We start from the raw sequence: 14,202 nt of genomic DNA on the forward strand, positions 1-14,202 counted from the left end.
GTGGGAATAACATTCGGGTGGAAGGACAGTGAGCTTTCCAAAAAGGTATGTGATTATGTTACTACATCCTTGTACCTCCAGATCTCTTGATCAGCCATTTCCCTTCAGAGAGATAAACAGCACTTGGAGCCAGTCACTCTTCCACAAACTTTAGAATTCCTATTCAAATTTATTACTTATTTGCTTTTGGTAAAGAGGTAGATTTTGTATATGGAGGAATAGGGAAAAACTTGGAGGCAACCTGTTGAAAATGTTTAATTACCTTTTATCAAACTTTTAAAACAAAAGAGCCTAATAAAATGAAACGATACACACACAAGTGAGGAAAGCATATATGCTCTGGATACATCTACAGGCATGGTGTATGGGTGGTCCTCCAGGTTTTCTAGGGGCCTCTAAATCTAATGGGATCCTTTGATATGTCCCCAAGGTTCACATGAAAACTGATCAGCCCCACTTCAGTTTTGGGGCTCACTGGCTCAGGACTCTCCAAATTGGAGTCCCTTTAAATCCTGAGAGATTAGAATGATGCCTGAAGACATGTTCTGGGGACTCAGGTCTAGGCCAACAGGACCCTGTTGCTTTTATCTGGCTGTTAGTGAGTATTTATTTTAGAGAATTTGTTTTTGTTGACACTCAAGAAATATGTGTAGATAAAATTATAAAACTGAATGGAATCAAATTCATTTAGTTTTTGAGCCCCTAGAGAGGTTCTGTATCTCTTTAGAGGGTGAGAGGTCACAAAAACTCTTATTATTAATTTTTTAAAAAAATCAGAGCTTTATCATAGGTGCTTTAACTATAGAGTTGTGGAAACAGTCTCCTTTGTGTTTTCATAACATACACAGAGACAACTGTATATACCACAAGGAATTGCAAAGTGCATACAATAACACATATACATATTTTGAGTCTAGTTTTCCTCTGATCCTTTCACTCAAGTAAGTTGTGGTCAGTGAAATTTAACTAATTGTATGTCTGTCAGATGCCATCACTGTTCTGAGCACTGCAATATATATATTCTTTCATTTTCTGCTCAAACAGTATCTTCAAGGCTGACAGTATTATGCTACTATATAGGTGAGTTAACAAAGTCAGAGTGTTTAACTCATGTAATGTTACACGGCTAGTGGAGGATTGTATAAGAAACTTCCAGATAAGGGAATGGACAAGCATATGGTACGTTAGGTGCTGCAGAGATGGGTTTGCATTTGTTTCAACAAAGTCATAAAGAGGGTGTGGAACAGGATTCGGATGCTTTTAGTGCCAGACTAAGGAGTTTGGACCTTAAAAGTGGGGCTTGATCAAAACAGCATGTTAGGAATATCAGTCTGGAGTGGCCAGAAGGATGGCCTGGAGGGTCCAGAGATGAAGCCAAGAAGGATGATTAGGGGGTCACTGCAGGAGTGCTGGGAGCGATCTGAGTAGGATCTGAACCAGGGCGGAGTTGTGGATGTGAAACGGAAGGAGCGAAAAAGGTTATGCGCTAGTTCCTGAAACCTGTTCTTTCCTTTTCCAAATCCCTAAAATTCTCAGGGCATGTGATGTCTAGAATGGAGCTTTATTGCCTTAGAGCTGCTCTCTTCAATGTGGTAGCTACTAGCCATATTGTGGCTATTTATATTAAAATTAAATTAAATTAAATAAAATTTAATATTTGAGTTCTCAGCCTCACTAACCCCATTTCACTAACCTCAATAGCCACATATGTGGCTAGCAGCTACTCTACTGGACAATGAAGATACACAACATTTTTGTCATTACGGAGTTCTATGAGCTGGTCTAGAGGGGCCCAGTCCCACAGTGAGGTAACATGCAAATGTGCTTTGGTATTCCTTTTTCTTTCTTTCCTTTCCATTGCCATGCTCACAGAGCCTCTTGCCTGGCAGACACTTTGGTTCATCTTCAGAAAGATCAGGCAGCAGAAAAAGGAAGAATGTCATCAAGAACAATGTGAAGGTGGTTATATGTCCAAATCTCTCCCCTTACTTCCATAGTTCTTGGATGGCTGAGAGCTTAGCTTGCCTTCATTTTGGCTGAAAATTGATACACTTTTACCAACCTCTCTCTATTCCCCACCCCTCCCCCGCAACTCCCAGAGCCTGACAACCACTTTTCTACTCTGTTTCCATGAGTTTGACTTTTTATTTAGAGTCCACGTGTAGGATAATGCCATGTAGTAGTTGTCTTCTTCTGATTTATTTCACTTAGCATAATGCCCATTAAGTTCCATCCATGTTGTTGCAAACGGCAGGATTTCCTTCCTTCTCACCTTTCTCACAGTTGAATAATATTCCGTTTTATATGTAAACATGACAACTTTTTTTATATCCATTCATTCATCCACTGATTGATACTTAGGGTGTTTCCATATTTTAGCTATTGTTAATGATGCTGTGATGAATGCAGGAGTGCAGACATCTCTTCAATATCCTGTTTTCATTTCCTTTTGCTATACACCCAGAAGAGGTATTAGTGAATCATATGATAGTTCTATTTTAAAATTTTTTTGAGGAACCTCCATACTATTTTCCACAGTGGCTATACCAATTTACATTCCCATCAATAGTGCAAAGGGTTCCCTTTTCACCAAGGTCTAGCCATCTCTTGTTATCGCTTGTCTTTCATCGAAAGTTATTCTAACAACTGTGAGGTGATATCTCATTGTGGTTTTAATTTGGTTTAATTATCATCCTTGATGATAGTGATGTTGAGCACCTTTTCATGTACCTATTGGCCATTTATATTTCTTCTTTGGAAAACATGTTTATTCAGTTCATCTACCCATTTTTAATTGGATTTTTTTAATATATTGAGTTGTATGAGTTCTTCGTATATTTTGGATTTTAACCCCTTAATCAGATATTTAATTTGAAAATATTTTCTTCCACTTGGTAGATTGCTTTTTCATTTCATTGATGGTTTCCTTTTCTGTGCAGAAGCTTTTTTGTTTGATGTAGTCCCCACTTGTTGATTTTTGCTTTTGGTGTCAAATCCAAAAAAATGAAAAAAATAAAAAATAATGGCCAAGATCAATGTCAGGGAGCTTACCTCCTATGTTTTCTTCTAGAATATTTATGGTTTTGGTTCTTATGTTCAAGTCTTTAATCCATTTTGGGTTGTTTTCGTGTATTGTATAAGTTAGGGATCCAGTTTCATTCTTTTGCATGAACATCTTTTCAATGTCATGTAAATGTGGCTGCCCAATTTTCCCAACACTACTTATTGAAGAAACTGTCCTTTCCCCATTACATATTCTTGGCTCTTTTGTTGTAAATTAACTGACAATATATGTGTGGGGTTATTTCTGGGCTCTCTATTCTGTTCCATTGATTTATGTGTCTAGTCTGCTCTTGAACTCCTCTATTGAATTTTTCAGTTCAGTTATTGTACTCTTCAACTCTGTGGTTTCTGTTTGGTACTTTCTTATATTTTTTCTGTTTAAATTCTGACTTTGTTCATGCACTGTTCTCCTGACCTTGTGAGCATGTTATGACCATTATTTGAACTCCTTATCAGGTAAATCACTTATCTCCATTTCGGTGAGGTCTGTTTCTGGAGTTTTATCTTATTCTTTTGTTTAAAACAATTTTTTTTTGTTTGTTTCTTCATTTTCTTTGACTCTCTGTGTTGGTTTCTGTACATTAGATAAAACAGACACCTCTCCCAGTCATAAGACAGTGGCCTTGTATAGATCAGCTTGGCCCGAGTTCTTGGCTGTCTCTCAAATCTTTGTAATTGTCCAAGCTATCTTCTTTGTTCTTTGAGGCCCCTAGTAGTTGAGGTGTGCTATGACCCCTCAGTGTCCCAAAGGGGGGACTGCAGTCAGCACAGGCTGATGAGAAGCTGGATCTTCAGGCAGCAGCTGTTTTGATGTGGGTGATATAGGTATTTTCTTGTTTGCCCAATGTGTAGGAGTAAAAGGTACAAACTCACTCAGCTAGTTTCTGGGTTTCCTTCAGAGAGAATTGCTTTGTGTGTAGCTGTAGATTCAGTGTATCCATGAGACAAGGTGAGTTCAGGAGGCTCATATGTCTCCATCTTGGGCCAGAACCCAGGAAGACGTTCTGTCTGCATATTCACCATATTTAGTTCATCCATTCATCAGCTAATAGGCATTGGATTGTTTCTACTTTTTGTCTATTATGAATAACATTGTTATGAACATTCATATACAAGTTTTTTTGTGGACACATTTTCAATTCTGTTAGATAGATTCCTGACAGTAGAACTGTTGGGTTCCCTATGACGCTTTTGAACATTTTATGGAATATTCATATTACAGTTTTAGAAAAAATGTTCTAAACTAATATCTAAATCTGTTTCACTAATAGCCCTATGTGGCCTTCATGGATGGTGTCATAATTCCAGTAGCTACTAAAAAAGTCACTGAAATTTTTCATTCTTTGTGTTTCAAGGCCCGTTCAACCTGCTGCCTCTTCCACTATGCTCTTGTGTCTGGTCTTTGGTGCTACCATTACCTTTATTATTTGCCTTGGAGAGAGAAGAATTAACATGTTGATAATCACATACACCTCAAATAATTCTTAACTCTTTAATTACAAACACTCTTAATATTTGTAGAAAAGTGTTTTTATATTGACTATGGTATTAAAATCAGAAAATACATTTTTGTAAAGATTGCTTTATAAGTTGAATATATGCTGAACAAATTTACTCTCATACTTATTTACTGGATACATACCTTGATTTTTGCTTTCATTTCTTTAATGAGTTTTTTCCTTTCAAACTTCTTCTTTTGTTTCAGTTTCCACTTTTCAATTTGGGGAGGCAGGAGACGATCAGAAACATCTTGATCATCAACTTGTATAAAAACAGCAGCATCTGGGAAAAATCCATGTTCCCCCAGAAACTGGACCTCTTCAGGATACCGTGGGAAACCATCTAATATAAAACCTGTGGAACTTGGTGGAAATTACATAATTTACTTTATTTGCTTAAAATATTACATTATGAATATTGATTTAAAAATGAAAAGGTAAGTCTACAGTCATGCCACCCTGAACAAGCCCAATCCCATCTGATCTTGGAAGCTAAGCAGGGTTGGGCCTGGTTAGTACTTGGATGGGAGACCACCTAAGAAGACCAGGTGCTGTAGGCGTAAAAAATAAAAAACAAGGAATTGTAAGCTGACAAGTTCCTTGCAATCTGTGAGGTCAACTAAGGGTTGCCTTGGCTAAAATAAAATAAAATAAAATAAAATCAAAAAGGAAAAAGTATTGGTAAATCTCAACTTTATAAAAGATGTGCAATGAATAATTTTAAAAGTTTACTATAGTATCTTTTATTTCATTTAATATTTCTACGTGCATAAACATGATGTGTCTTCTCTCAAATGTATTGAATTAAATTAAAATTATAATACTTTATACTTATATTTGTAGTATAGGTAAGTTTTCTTTAATTGTAAATAGTCTTAATGATGAAAAATTAAGAGAAAATAAGTTCTCTGCCTGGGAGGAATGCCCAGCTTAATGAAAGTGTTACTCTTTATATAAAGGTGAGTTTGGTCAGCCCTCCTTCAGGAGGAATCCAACTTTTAGCAGTTTTTCTTTTATTGATACTTCCTTTCATGAAACAATTCATAACCACTCCCCCGGGTGTCCTTATAAATAATGACAATTATTAGTGGATGTATTCTGGCTCATATGTATAAGATGATTCTATTCAAATACGACGATCAAACTTGTTCAGGTGATGAAACTTTAAGAATCATGAAAATAACCAGAATGTTAACACGTTCTCATTATGGAGTACCTATAAAATGATCAGGCTTTGAGAACTTGGCTTTCCTTGGTTGAGAAAGTCAACATTGGTTCCTTTTGAATGAGAGTTTATCCGGTTTATCTGAAATTTGATTTGTTTACATATTTATATTTAAACGTATGTTTTCTTCTTAATATGAACCAGACTTTCATGAACATTTGACAGTTTTGGCCTTGATTGGCATTTAAAAATGTTTTTTATCTTGTTAAATGGGCAAATGTCCATACATTAACCATACAATATGTATCCTTTTCTTCAGAGATATTTTCAACATGGTCTTTTCTGTGAGGAACAATTTCATTCCTACTGTTCCAGCTGTCACTTCTTTGTTAATGACTTCTAAATTTTTACCTCTACATCCAACTTCTGTTCTGAGCTTCGACTCAGAATTCTCAAAAAGCTGCTTAGTTTCTCCATGTGAGCGCCCTTTAGGAATTATATATGCATCACACTGTCAAAAACCATACTCACTGTTATCCTCCCACACTGCTCTTCATTCTAACTCACTAGTATTCAAGTGGCAGACTTCAGAGATGTTTGGACTGTTCCCTCAATTCCCTTTTTGTTCTCAAATATAATAGCTAAGTCCTGGCATGCTCTCTTCTGTACCCACATTTCCATTTTTAACATTACATTTTACTTCAGGCCCATATCATATCTTTCCAGGACTAGTGCAAAAACCTTTTAAAAAATGTGTTGAGTTTTTCTGATTATAAAAACAACAAATATCACTATAAAAAAGGTGGAAAATACAGAAAAGCATGAATTACCCATAATCTCATATTCCAGAGGTTACTGACATTTCGTTTTGTTTCTTTCCAGTTTGTTCTTCATGTATTCATCTATCATATTATAAATGACTTTGTATCTTCCTTTCTAACTTAACATTATATGATAACATTTCTTATGCTATTACAAATTCTTCATTATAATACATTATAATGGTTGCATAATATTCAGCTATTTTATTTAGGCTTTTACTGTCACTTTTTACTTTTAAGTTTTCGACTCATATGCTTTTTTTTTTTTTTAAAGTATGGCGTGATGTCAAGAGTTAAACTGATAAAGAACTGATCACTGTTGTTGCAGGCAACCTACCTACATTTACTACGACTATTGATTTAATTTAGGGAATAGGAAATTAAAGTTGATGACTAATAACCCCACTCATCTGGGTCAGAGACTAAGTGAAAGAGCGTCCAGAGGAGCACTGGGACTGGCCAATTACTTTAATTCTCTATGATATAGTTTCCTTATCTCCAAAATGAGATAACAAAAGTTTCTACCCCATAGGGTAGTAGTAAAGATTGAGTAAATTAATATGAATAAAATATAGAACAGTACTTGGCACATATTAAGTTCTATATAAGAGTTTGCTATTAGTACTATAAATATCATTTCACTTTCTTCTGGTGGATACCAAGCCAAGAGATTTTGATTAGAAAAACAAAGTCAAGTTTCAAACTCTGGTGATCTGGAGATTCTTACATTAGTCCTGTCTGGGGTCAGTTTTGGTTCTAGCTTTTGATAAATGGGTAGCTATTAAGTAGTCTTAACTGTAATTATTAAAAGTTGACAATGAAAAGAGTCCAGCCCAGCATTAGTGTACATGGGTTTAGAACATGGGTTGTCACCTGAAACTACACATTAGAATCACCTTGAAAGCTCTTGAAAATACCGATGACTGGGTCCCAACCTCACACTCCTACAAAGATTTGATTCATTTTTTTTTTTGGTTAGGAGTCCCTGGCATCAGTATTTTAAAATAATAATTCCCCACATGTTTTTAATGTATAGAATCACTGGTTTACATTTTTTAAAAATGGAGAAAATTCTTAAATTTATGTTGGATTACATTTTTAACTTTTGAGAACATAGCAAAAAAAAGTCAATAAATGTAAAATTCTATATAAATTAAGATACCATATTGGTTCCTTAAACCACCACTCAGAAAGAATTGCTTCAAGAATTTCTGGAGGCAATGGCTCGTTTTCCATTATATTTAATCTGATTGCTTCTTCTTCTTCTGTAAATTGTACTTCTGAAGGCTAAAAACAAAAATCAGAAAACAAAACAAAACAAAATTTGAAACTCTATAGTAATAAACAATATTATATAATTGATTAAGATAAGACCCATTTTTCTCAGGTCATTTTTTTTTATACCGTTGTTTGTAAACTTTTTAAAATTTGAGTTCTTTTCTTGAAACCAATTTTTAATGTGGTTTTAAATATTAAATTATATCTACTATAGCTAAGAGGAGTTACTAGTGATTAACATAACCTATTTTCATACAGGGCCTCAGGCTATCTGCCTCATCACTTTTTGCTAAAACCTTGTTCTATCCATATCACACACTTGTAAGGCTTAACTTATTTTTGTCCTCTGTCTTATAATTATTCAGCCTAGATACTGATTAAAAGACAGGCTAGCCAGGCAGTCATCTGAAATACGAACTGTACCTGGGTCTATTTACAGGGGATCATTTGAGAAAAGAGTCTAGCTATATCCGAAATGGTTAAAAGTGAGTTAGAATTAAGAACTTTTTCTTTACAATCCCAGACAGAAACTACCTAAAACATACAAACTTTCCCACGAGGCATCATGAAAAATTAATATTTTGAGATCTCCATTGGCACTGGGGCAGATTTTTACGCTATGTGATTAAAAAAAAAAAAAAAAACAACAACAAAAAACAGAGACCACATTAATAGAAAACCTTATAGTCTAGGTCAGACATATCAAGTAGCTTAGTCTCAAATAAATTCTATACAACGGTTTTATCAGGGAAAGCTTTTCTGTTTTTTATTGGAGACATGTAAAACAATTTATATTCTGGATGAGCAGTAAGATCTGTATTTAACATATGGGGGTATGGGGGGAATGACTTTTAAATGACTCTTACGGGTTAATTTTTTTCTCCTTCTTACAAACTTTATTATACAGAGTTTTATATTGCTTATAGTCTACTTTCTGAAAGTAATACCAGTAAACACAACTATCTGCAAAGAGAGTATTAATATTACTACCAGCTTCTTTGTAATTTCTTTCTCAATCGTGACATTAGCCTGAATTGCAAGCTCTTCAAGTTCTTGTTTTATAAGTTGTTCTTCCTCAGCATCTTCCTCAAATTCAGGTCCAATTTTCTTTTCAGTTTTGAGCATTAGTTTTTCTTGAAGAAATTCTTCAAACTGAATGTGAAAAATGCCAAATTTTTCTGCCAATTGTCTTCCACAGATAGTTTTGCCAGAGCCATGGGGGCCTAGAAGGCATATCCTTAATGGAGGAGCCTGCCATGGGGGGCGGGTAAGGAGAGATGAGGTAAGGGAAAGTGAAAGAAAGGAAATTTTGAGTAATTTGGAAAAAAAATAAAGCTAATAACTACTCCTCCTAAGACAATGGTCACTTCACAAACTCAAGGATGTTTCGACATTAGGAGATCAATGAACATGATCCATTACATCAGCAATAGTCCCAAGAGAACATCAACAATCATAAGATCATCTTGTTATCATGTGCCACATTTGATAAAATTAGTTTAGTTTTTTTTTTAAGTTTTAACTAAAATAGAATAGAAAAATCCTTTTTTTAGCATGGTAAGAAAGTCTAATGATTACTTATACTAATGCAATATGTTAAAATGATCAAGCATTTGTAAGATCTATGCAGAAATACATCAACTTTCTATGATATTGTTTAATGAAAAAAGATTACAAAATATTACATACACTAGAAAGAATATATACTCATGTGCAAGAGGATGAGAAAGTAAAAAATTAAAATACAGACTGTCTAAAGCTGGTGCATTATGTGTGTGCTTTGTTTAAAAAATAAATAAAATATTGCAATTGTGGTAAAATACACATAACGAAAAAACTTGAAGACATTTTAACCATTTTTAAGTGTACAATTCAGTGACATTAAGTGCATTTGCAATGTTATACAACCATCACCACTATCTCTCTCCATAACTTTTTCATCAGCTCAAACTAGAATTCTGTATCCATTAAACAACAGACTTCCATTCTCCCCTCCTCCCAGATCCTGGCAACCACTATTTTAGTTACCTTGTATAAGTCAAATCATATAGTATTTGTTCTTTTATGTCTGGCTGTAATGAATATTTTTTAAAGAAGGTAGAAAACTGTTTCAATGATGATCAACAAGTAAGGATAAAAAAACGTTCCCACAAACTTAGAAAAAGTTTGGTCGTTCTATAGCTACTCGAACGAGTTTTAAAACAGTTAATTGACCAAAGACAACACCTCAGGAAACATTCTTTTGCAATCTTTTGAATCAGTGTCAGCCCTGGCTCTTGAGAATCAAAAAATCAGGCATGGACTTGCCCCTATAATCACGCCTCCGAGTGTGGACTAGGTCAACAGCAGTCTCACCTGAGCAATCATATGTCCTCAGATGATGTCAACCTACTAAAAGGCCACCAACCCCTGAATCCCATCTTAGGGTCAATAGACCACTCCGCTCAGAGACACTAACCAGCACAGCTGGTTAAGGAATAAAATAAATACAATAAATTTATAAGCAATAAATTTAGCTGTGTCTTTTCATTTCAGCTAATGAGAGAGATACTAAGTGTTGGTTTGACACAGGCATTACTATAGAAATCAAAAGAGATAATTATTTTAGGTTATATTCCAAAAAGTTGTTCTGGAAACTTAGATATTTTCACTATATTATTATACCAGACAGGGGACTTCACTATTAAGTAAAATATGGATGTACTAAGTCCCTAAAAAAGTACGCAGGAGCAGAGAAATCATAAGGATGAGAATATGGTTTTCACCTTTAATGGTTCTGTATGAGCCACGTACTCCTGAGGATGCTCCAAAAATTTTTCTTTAGCTTCAGGACTTGAAAAGTAGTAGATCTTTTCTCGATATTTAGCTGCTTCGTCTGTGTTGCCTGGTTGTAAGATGAAGTTTTCTTTGAGAACCACGGGACAAAAGTGCTTTGTATCTCCCAGATGCCTTTTCTTCTCTTTTATTCTTTCTTCATTCTAGAAATATTATTTAACATTTGGGGAATATTTTTAAAAGTATTTTGATGCAATACTAAAGAAAGAATTTTTAAAAAATGTCTCGAATAATATTTAACCCATAACAATACACTTTTATAACAATTTGTAAAGGCCAGTTCTTCATAAAGAAAATAAAGAAATTTATATTCTTCTATTTTCATAAAGAAAATAAAGCAGCCCTCAGAATCAAGGTGTTCTCAGCCTTCTACAGGCATAGCTGTAATGAAAAACCCCAGAATGTGCAGGTGCAGGGTCAGTTTCTAAAATAATACTATTCCCAAGAAGTAAAAGCTGAGTCAGAGTCACAACTTCTTACCCACTGAAATGAGATAGAAGATGCTTCAGGATTTACTTTGTTTCCTACCAAGTGGATATGTAATCAAAAAATATGGAAATATTTTATTCTATTCTACCTGAAATGTGTACTATATTTTCATTTGAGAAAAATAAAGAACCTATGGGTAAAGCTTTTAAGAATTCTTGCAATTTATTTAAAGCAGTGGAAGTACATTTAAAAAAATAATTTTCTATCATAAAATACATGCTTATTATAAAAGTATTCAAAACACATCACAATGCATAAAGAATGAAAATTTCCTCTCACCTTTTCCCTTCCAATATTACACTAGCACTCTTCATGCCTTGATGTGTATCTTTCCAGACCCTTTTCCCTAAGTATGTCCTACTAATATACATACAAAAATAGATTCATATTTAGGAACAAATATGTTATTTTTAAAAATACCAATGGACTAATATTTTACATGGTTATTTTCTTTTCCCCAAAACAAGATATAATGAATAACTTTCTTTAAAGGTGTGGAAATGAGACTAATCTCCACTTTTCTTGCACCACTCTTTTTAAAATTTTTAAAATTACGATTGATTTTTTCAATTACAGTTGACATACACTATTATATTAGTTTCAAGTGTACAACTATTATATTAGTTTCACATGATTAGACATTTATATAACTTACAAAGTGATCATCCTGATAAATCTAGTACCCAGCTGACAACATACATAGTTATTACAGTATTATTAAATATATTCCCTATGCTATACTTTGCATCCCCGTGACTCTTATCTTACACCACTCTTATTCAGTTTTTGTATATTAGGATTATGCAAGCTTCATAATGACCTGGGAAGTACTAATATATTTCGATGATGTGGAAGAGTTTAAATAACATAGAAATTATCTAATCAATGAAGGTATATTAAAAAAGATCCTAAAACTCTCCTCTATTATTTTTATTGGTTCAGTTTTTATCTTTCTTTGTTCCTAGGCAAATTTTAGCAATTCATATTTTGAAAATCCTTTTCATCTTGACTTTAAAATGTATTAGCATAAAATTCCTGTAATTTAAAACAACCCTCTTTTTTTATCTGATTACATCCCAGTACATTTTTGTTTCAAATGTTATTTGCTTCTTCAACTTGTCAGAAGTTTGTCTATTTTATTGCTCTTGTTAGTGAACCAACTTTTCATTTTTTGAAATTAGGTCTATTATTTTTATTTGGTTTTGTTTTCCTATTTCATTAATTTTTGCCTTTAATCTTCTGCTTTTGACTTTCTTTTGCTTGATTTTGTTGTGCTTTTTTCCCTAGGTTCTTGAGTTGAATGCTTAATTAACTTTCCCAGTCTTTCTTGTTTTTTAATAAATAGACTTAAAGTATGGTTGCCAGACTTAGCAAATAAAAATGCAGGCTCTCCAGTTATATTTCAATGTCAGATAAAAAATAAGTTCCTAATATGTAGCATACATAAACATGAACCTTACATAAAAATTATTCATTTATCTGAAATTAAAATTTTTAGTCTGGTAACTCTAATTTCTACTTCTGCTATGCAACAAAGCTTTTATATATGATCTTTTACTTATCATTAATTTTTAAATAGTCTGTAGTTCCATTTTTAATTTCTTATTTAACTCATTTGCATTTAGAAAGAAAATCTAACAGATGGTGGTGTCTGATCACAATGCAATAAAACAAAAAAAATTGACCCTAGAAGGATAATACTTCTTGAAAGTATAAACACTTGAAATTTAAAAAATATAAACACCTGAAATTAAAAAAATATGTACATACAGGAAACTAATATACTACTCTAGAAGACCACAATTAATGTCTGTATTAGAAGATTAGAAAGACATATTTTTAAGTATATGAACGAAATATAAAGAGTTGGAAAATATGAGTAAAAAGATAAGATATTTGGAGGATAGATCTAACAGACCTAACCAGTGATACGTATTACGGATGGACAAAGAAGAAGAGGTGGAGGAGAGGCAAGGATTAATTAATTAAAAAAATAAACATTACTTGTACGTCTATCACTCAAAGATAATGGTGATAATAACCACCATTAACACTTTTAACAGCCTGACTGAAGTATAATTGACATTAAAACATAGTACATATTCAAAGTATGTAATTTGATAAGTTTTGACATGTGTGTTCATCTATGAAACCATCACCACAGTCAAGATAATGAACACATTCATCAATACCACAGTTTGCTCATGCCTCTTTGTAATTCCTCCTTCCTGACCCTATTTGTCTCCCACCTAACTAACCCCTGGGCAACCAATGCTCTGCTCTCTGTCACTATAATTAGTTTGTTTTTTTTCTAGAATTTTATACAAATGTAATCATACAGTATATTTTTTCTTTTGCCTGGCTTCTTCTTTGCCTGGCTTCTAATTATTTTGAGATTCATCCAAGTTGTTGCATGTATGTATCAGCAGCTCTTTTATTTATTTATATTTTTTTGCTGCATAATAGTCCAGGTTTAATTATCTCCATTCCTGAGGCTAGACCCTTTTTAGTACTCTACCCAATGCCCTGTAAATTGTGAGGTTTTTTCAGTCCGGTTAGTAGGGACAGGCATTGTTTCTGGCCTGTGTGAGATCCAAGCACTGTCCCTCTAATCTCATCAGGTAGTACTTCTCCTGGCCCTGAACAGTATTCTTACATGCAAAACTGGTCAGTACTCTGCTCTACAGTTCTCTGGAGTTCTTTCTCTACACACTTCTCTTCTCTCTGGTCTCTTCCCTGTGAACTCTAGCTAATTTGGTACCCTGGGATTCTCTGCTCTGTCTCCTCCTATCAAGGAGTTGGTCAGGCTCTGCCTGGGTCCCCCTTCCCTGAACCATGGCCTAGGCAAGGGACATGACCTTATAGATAGTAAGCTGGGGAAGTCATAGGGTGCACCTCATTTGCATCCCATCTCTCTGAGCCCACTGTGCTTCACTGCCTCTTGTCAATGTCTTGGAAACTATTTCATATACTTCATCTTGCTTTTCAGTGTTTTGGAGCAGGACAGTAAACCTGATCTTTTTTATTCCATCTTGCCCAGAAAGACTGTTAA

General features: G+C 34.1%; 1 protein-coding gene and 1 non-coding gene across 7 annotated transcripts in view; one reads left to right on the forward strand and one right to left on the reverse strand.

Annotated features, from left to right (window-relative positions):
- Positions 1-14,202, reverse strand: part of AK9 (adenylate kinase 9) — a 99,298-nt gene that overhangs the window by 25,124 nt on the left and 59,972 nt on the right. For all 6 annotated transcript variants that reach the window (XM_025042457.1, XM_025042459.1, XM_025042456.1 and 3 more), the window contains 4 exons: positions 10,592-10,804; positions 8,817-9,077; positions 7,711-7,835; positions 4,706-4,925 (listed from right to left, as the gene is read on the reverse strand). In XM_025042457.1, the coding sequence (XP_024898225.1) occupies positions 4,706-4,925; positions 7,711-7,835; positions 8,817-9,077; positions 10,592-10,804 (819 nt within the window). The remainder of the gene's footprint in view (positions 1-4,705; positions 4,926-7,710; positions 7,836-8,816; positions 9,078-10,591; positions 10,805-14,202) is intronic.
- Positions 5,004-5,122, forward strand: LOC112474427. The gene has a single exon (XR_003044363.1). It is a non-coding gene; the product is annotated as a 5S ribosomal RNA (ribosomal RNA).

This window comes from Pteropus alecto, unplaced genomic scaffold (assembly GCF_000325575.1).
Source record: "Pteropus alecto unplaced genomic scaffold, ASM32557v1 scaffold79, whole genome shotgun sequence".
In the NCBI taxonomy this organism is placed as follows: Eukaryota; Metazoa; Chordata; class Mammalia; order Chiroptera; family Pteropodidae; genus Pteropus; species Pteropus alecto.